The sequence below is a fragment of the Homarus americanus genome, unplaced genomic scaffold (genome assembly GCF_018991925.1).
Source record: "Homarus americanus isolate GMGI-L3 unplaced genomic scaffold, GMGI_Hamer_2.0 scaffold32929, whole genome shotgun sequence".
NCBI classification, from domain to species: Eukaryota; Metazoa; Arthropoda; class Malacostraca; order Decapoda; family Nephropidae; genus Homarus; species Homarus americanus.
Window position 1 is genome coordinate 5,279,684 of NW_024737097.1, and position 7,500 is coordinate 5,287,183.

The 7,500-nt window shown below is 35.8% G+C and overlaps 1 protein-coding gene across 3 annotated transcripts in view; it reads left to right on the top strand.

The window, feature by feature from the left end:
• Nucleotides 1-7,500, top strand: part of LOC121873181 (collagen alpha-1(XV) chain-like) — a 231,290-nt gene that overhangs the window by 82,564 nt on the left and 141,226 nt on the right. For all 3 annotated transcript variants that reach the window (XM_042376516.1, XM_042376518.1, XM_042376517.1), the window contains 2 exons: nt 1,398-1,607; nt 1,758-1,893. In XM_042376516.1, coding sequence (XP_042232450.1) covers nt 1,398-1,607; nt 1,758-1,893 — 346 coding nt within the window. The remainder of the gene's footprint in view (nt 1-1,397; nt 1,608-1,757; nt 1,894-7,500) is intronic.

Genomic DNA, 7,500 nt, shown 5'->3' on the forward strand with positions numbered 1-7,500 from the left:
CCTACAATTTCCAATGACATGCCTGCTCTACTCGTAACACTCACTGCTTCCACACATATGTTCACTTCCCATATATTTACACCCATGCATTTCAGTTTACTTATTTTATAGCTTTATACTGTAGTATACATGTACTTCCTTTATTTCTAAGCCACAGTATTATTATTGTTTACTATTTTGCTCTGTATTAGAAGAAAAAAAACCGGTTATACTAGAGTAGACTACAATATCCTGAGTGATTTATGTCCCATGGGAAGTCCCTGTTTACGTGTAAATTTACATAGTCAGGCTTGAATTATATGTAGAGAAAACAGTTACAGGTATTTGTTAAAATTTTATAGTTTTTATTACAAAAAACAGGTCTAAATAAATATCAAAATCATCTCTGAATCATTTATCATTTCTAACCTCAAATATTATGACAAATATGATAATCTTGGTAGCCATGTTACCATACTATATTTTTTTCCATAAGGTATAAATTCAGTATTCTTGAATTCATGATTCGCGATGATTTCTAAGAAAGTAACCCTAAAATTAATTTGGAAATCTTTGTTCAAAATTTTCTGTGAATTTATATGAAGTATAGTACCATGTATATGAGAAACAATGTCATGTAAATAGCCCTTAAGAACTTAACTCCAACTCATAGCATTAATATTAGGGTAACTCTGGTACTGTACAGTAGCAACATGACTGACATACACTTCAGAACATCTCACCCTGCTAGACTTAAATTAAGATTATTGTGATAATGTCTCGGTTTTTACCCTGAATTATCATATCCATTTGCATACTGAACTTGAGCAGTTACAGATAGGAAGAAAAACATATTGCTTAGAGGTAAAAGGGTATACTGTATATTCGTGGACTTTGTAGGAAATTATTTAAAAATTTTCATGAAAAGTAATTGCACACCTTTTCTACTTACTACCACCAGATGCAGCAGTATCTCCTTTACTCACCTCTTGCTTTATTGCTCACAAATATATTTGGTCATAATAAAAAACAATGTACTGTACACTGTAAACACTTGTCCTCAAATGATTAATGCAGTGTTCCATTTACTGTAATTTTTTTTTTTTTTTGGGGGGGGGTGGGCGGTTATACCATGGAGTTAGACCACACAATAGAAGTAATTTGGGGTGCCACGCTATTTTAAAAGCAATATATTGAGTTGCACAATATTGAGGGTCTGTTATACAGTACCTTGATTGATTTATCAATTTCTTAAAGGATTGATACCTTCCCTTCCCCCCCATATATACATGCTCAGTTAACATTTGACTCAATATACTGTACACTCAATAGCGGAACATTATAGTTTAAAACAAAGGTTATAAATGTTAGGGTGCAAAGAGGTAATGATATTTGTTTATTAGTATTTTTCTCTTCAGGGCAGCAGCAGCTCTGACATTGCAGGCACACAGGTTCCTAGTGATGTTGTGTCTTTGGGCACTCCTGGACCACCTGGGCCACCAGGATCACCAGGGCCTCCTGGACCCCAAGGACCCGAAGGACCCCCAGGGACTCTGGAAAGCTCCCAGACAGGCGATAATCAAATGTACATCCCAGTACCTGGACCACCAGGCCCTCCTGGTCCACCAGTAAGAGACCACGAATATACAGTACTGTGAAATGAATGACAGACAATGTGTATTACACAGTTATCATGTGGGACTATCCAAAATATTATGAGAATCACTGAATGTATAAGACATACTAAAAGCCATTTCACATAATGTTGATGATTTTAGGGCCCTCCTGGTGATCCAGGCCACAGCTCAGAGGGAACACATGGACCCCGCGGACCCACTGGGGCACCGGGACATGGTCTACCTGGGAACCCAGGACTCCCGGGATCACCAGGCCAAACAGGCTATGGCCAGAGAGGTGAGATCGGCATTCTTACAAAATCCAAAAGAATGATACTTATGAATACATAGGTTGACCCTCACTTATCTTGCATTCCATTAACCTAAAACTTCTAATTAATAACACTCATCATCATCATCATCATCACCAACATTAACATTTTATGGTGATTACTCTCCATGCTGCTTGTCTTTGCAGTCTCTGTTGTCAGGTTTCAAACTCTGGTATTTCTTACAACCTCTTCCCATGTCATTCTTGGCTTTCCTCCCCTCCACATTTAGGCTCATGCACATCTTTACCCAATTGATTTCATCCACTAACTCTACATGCCCAAACCATCTCAGCTTGCTTCTATGCAGAACTTTGTCAAAACAATGGAGTCACGGTAATTTGCTGGTTAGGTACCAGAAGACATGTGAATTATTAAATCACGAATTATAGATTAATTGATTTAAATGGAAATAATAATACTGTATTTAGAATTCTTAATGAAAGAAGTTATATGTGATAATGAAGGAAAAAGTAAATGGTAAAGTTATATACACTATGCACATGATACTGCTCTTATCACAGATAGTGAAGAGGCATTACAAAATCTGGTAAACAGATTAGTGTAAAAAGGTGAAAAATATGGCTTAAGAGTTAATGTTGTGAAGATTAAAGTAATGCTTGCCTCCAAATTGGAAATAAATCCTAAAATAAAAATTATGGTAGGCAACAGGAACTTAAACAAGTGGATTTTTTGTTGTATTTGGGAAGTAACATTAGCTGTGATGGTAGATGTATGGAAGAAATCAAAACTAGAATAGGGCATTCAAAATCAGCATTTAATAACCTAAAAGACCTAATGAAAAGGGACATTAATTTCAATTTGAGAAAAGGCCTGCTGAAGGGCTTTATATGGCATGGACTGATTTATGGGTCAGAGGCGTGAACACTTTCATCAGGCGAATGCTAAGAATAAGCTACACTGACAGGAAAACAAATAAAGAATTACTAAGATTAGCAAAAATTTCAAGAGAACTGTACAGAAAAAAAAAAGATAGTTTGGTCATATAATTAGGGATGTGGAGATAATAACAGAAATATTAATGGGCAAAATTGACTGGGTAGAGAATGACTGAAATTAAAAACTGGGTCCACAGAGAGAGATGCAAAACCTTAGAGGATTGGTAAAAACAGTCAGAGAATGATTAAAGTAGACGACTGTGGTCGCCAACCTTCAGATTTGAGGACGGTATTCTGATTGATTGAAATGAACTTAAATATTATGGGAATTACTTTGAAATTGCGTACGACAGTATCACTTTAACGGGTGGGTGAGGGGGGTGGGTGGGTGTAAAGAGCGTCATTTCTCTTATGTACAAAAGATTCATTATTGTTTATTATTTAATTTCCTTTTGATTGAATTAATGTTTATGTGTGCAAAATGAACAATACAATTCATTAATAATACATAGAATATTAAAACACACGAAGAGACGAGACAGCATTGTTTTCGTTAATGTTTACAAAACCAGTGACTGCCTTGTTCTACATATAAAACTGAAGAAAATAAGACCCTGGTTGTAGCTGTAGTAAAATTAATGTAAACAAATTAATATGGTTGTTTTAATGTTATTCAATGTTAATAAATGGAACAATAGAAGTAGCTAATCATTAATGGTAAAGAAAAAAGTGAGATGGCGTATGTAAGTGCGCACGTGTGAAAACATATCGCCATTACTCTACATAAGAATATGAAAGCAACACTTTACTATTCATATATAGTTTTATTAATGTTTCTGAATTTAAAACAAAAATTCTACCCACCAGTGGTGGTACAGTTGAAAACATAAGGACAGCCAATGTTGTTGTGGGTGTTTTTACTCGGATGACGAAGTTGCCAAGTCATCAGGTTCAATTTTAGCTGAAGCTGTAGAACATAAAAACATTTTCTGTGTTGTTTTTGTTTTTATTTAACTTTATCTGTGTTATTTTCGTTGGTTTATTAGGATGTTGCTTTATTACAAGTAGTAATTCGCCCAGAAAGTAGGGTAAATAAGGCAAAATTTACCCAAACATCGAAAGTACCAAACTCAAATTAATTTTCTCCACAGGAAATTGTATTTAAATTTGGACGATTTTAATTTCGCAAGGTTTTTACAATCTAAATGGGTGTCAAAATGTGAGAGCCTTCTGTAATATTGCTAAAAGTAGTGTAGTTGTATTGTAGTGTAGTATTACTGGAAAATAATGCTCTGATTGTGTTATAAATGTATATATTTATGGTATTATTATTTTTTTACTCATTAATTGCTCTACCAAACACAAAGACAGCCAGACAGCCTGGCGACCGACTGCGTGTGTGCTGCCAAGCACTTTTTATGAAAAATAATGCAAATAAAATATTATAAATGAATTATTTATTTATTTATAGCAAATACGTATTATGATCAGTAAATATATGCATTATTGCCCAGCGTAGGGGGTACTGCCAGCGGCACCCTAACTCGGGGCTTAAGTGTTAACCTTGTAAACCTCTTTATGGCTCTACACTTGGCTTCCAGGTACTCCTCCCTGTCACCACCAATCTTCCAGTTCATATACAATCTTCTTGTCATCTTTATCGCTACATGCTTGGCTGGGCCCTTCATCCAGCCACACTCAGCAGAACATTGTTTATTTTGGCCCAGTATCTCACTATACTACCCCTCTCACTAACACTGGGGGTATTCAAGAGTCTTTTCAATCCAACATAAAATGCATCACTTAGGGTGGCCATATCTGAACATTAATAAAAGAGGACGTTCCCGAAGAAATCCTGCCCCCCCCTCCCCGGGCACAAACTTTGGCGCTATGTAACCTTCAAGCAGCCGTGACAAGTAATTTTTCATATTTGCATAACATTAATATATATATATATATATATATATATATATATATATATATATATATATATATATATATATATATATATATATATATATATATATATATATATATATATATATATATATATATATATATATATATATATATATATATATATATATATATATATATATATATATATATATATATATATATATACATACATATATATTAGAAGCTTAACGCGGTCAATAAACCCAGGGTAGTGGTGAAAACCGCGCTAAGTGAATAACAGAACATATGGGATTAATTCCAATAGAAACTGGCCCGACCCCCAAACTCCACTTTTTCCGACACAATACCTATGTTCTAGTAAAAATAACATCTTAATTTTATGATGGTACATGCACACAATTAATACTTAAGAGAAATAGAGAAATACAGTCGCCAAGTTAATGTCCATTCAAATAATGGACTCAACTCCCTCCCCCTCTCACACTACACTGCTGGCTCTTCCCTCTCTGAGAAATTTTGGGGGGAAAACCACTAAATTTTAATAAATAATACCTCAAACTAAAGTTAGGATAATACAATTGACATTGCTGGATTCCTTGTAAGATCAGGAATATTTTGAATATAAATGTCATATATTTTGCACAAAAGATAACATATTTACTCAGAGTAAACATTATATCTAAAATTTGTATGTCTAATGCAAAATCTATGATGTTTATATTCAAAATGATCACCAAATTGTAAGAATTCCAGCAATGTAAATTATATTCTGGCCCGGTAATTTGTATGAATTTTATGAGCTAAAACAAATATCTTCAGTTAATAAAAAAAAAATATTCTTCACGACACTATCTGTCAATCAAAGTACCCCACCTTGCCTCCCCCCCTCTTCCAACCGCGCGGTCCGTCCCAACCCTCCCCCCCACCCCCCACCAATCCTCCCTTCAAGAGATGTTGGGTGAAAAAACTAAATTTTAACATTTTGTATTAAATAATACCTCAGATTAAAGTTAGGATAATATAATTGACATTGCTGGATTCCTTGTAAGACCAGGAATATTTTGAATATAAATGTCATATATTTTGCACAAAAGATAACATATTTACTCAGAGTAAACATTACATCTAAAATTTGTATGTCTAATGCAAAATCTATGATGTTTATATTCAAAATGATCATCAAATTATAAGAATTCCAGCAATGTAAATTATATTCTGACCGGGTAATTTGTATGAATTTTATGAGCTAAAACAAATATCTTCAGTTAATAAAAAAAAAAATATTCTTCACACGGTAACAGATGGTTGGTCGGTCCCTCCCTCCCCCCCACCCCCCACCAACCGTCCCTACCAGATGTGTGGGAAAACCAGAATATTTACCTTTTTAGTAATAAATAATACCTCAAACTAAAGTTAGGATAATATAATTGACAATGCTGGATTCCTTGTAAGACCAGGAATATTTTGAATACAAATGTCATATATTTTGCACAAAAAATAACATATTTACTCAGAGTAAACATTATATCTAAAATTTGTATGTTAATGCAAAATCTATGATGTTTATTATACTGCCAGACTGGGGTCACTAAATCTAAGGGATAACTTAACTCTAATCTTAATGTCTAAGGGTCGCTGCCACCAGACCCCCTCTGGACAGCATGTAGCTCGTTAGGTAGCGGGCAGAGCGGACTAGGCATTGGGTTAGGTTTTCCATTGATCAGATCGATAAGGGTAAAGAAGGGTGAAACCATAACATGTCTTCATTGATTTATTTCTTATAAAACACACTGGTAAAAAAAACACATACAACCACACTGTGGACCATAATTCCAAGGCCTGTCCCAGGGTATAGCACTGGCGCCTCTAACAACTGTTGTTGTGGTCGGTTACACTCCGACCCGAGATGGGTTTGGGGGCCTCGGCCCACGAGGTAGAGTAGAGTCGATTAATCATGACGAATCATCGCCATCACTCCTATATTGACCTCTGTTGGGTATCCACCGGCTCCGAGCTACCGGTGGGTTTCAATTAAGCCCACCCTCGATCTGGAGATAAACGGGAATCAGCGTCAGGGAACGGAAACATGACAACACCAACAAACTCTCTTGTCCAGACGACAGACGCATTTACGTTATATTACTTCTACACTGGGTGAATGACAATTCAACTGTTAAATCATGAACACTGGTGAACACTGATAATCACTACAATTGACTGAATTAACTGAATGGCTAGGAAACACAGAACATACCTGGAGATAAACGGGAATCAGCGTCAGGGAACGCTGATTCCTCACCAGCTCGAGTTTATATACCCCTGAGTTGCCAGTGATCGCCACTCACACAATGACCATAATTACAAACAAACTAACTGTTACTCATTCAAAGACGACCCTCAGTTGACAAAGGTCTGGCGAATTACTTGGGTTGATTTACACAGACTAATTCAAGATTGAGCTTCCCAGGAGAAAGTGGAATAAACAACGTATTGATAACTGTCTTCACAAAGGCGGGGCTTACTGAGGGATCGCGAGGATAAACACGCTCCAGAGATTCTACAAGCGCCGTGGATTTGAATATTATGTAGCGTAATATGAATTAAAACGGGTTTTTAGGAATGACAATGAGCTGCGCAGTACATTATATTCAAAATGATCATCATATTGTAAGAATTCCAGCAATGTAAATTATATTCTGGCCGGGTAATTTGTATGGATTTTATGAACTAAACAGGCAGGCAGGCAGGCAGGGTGGC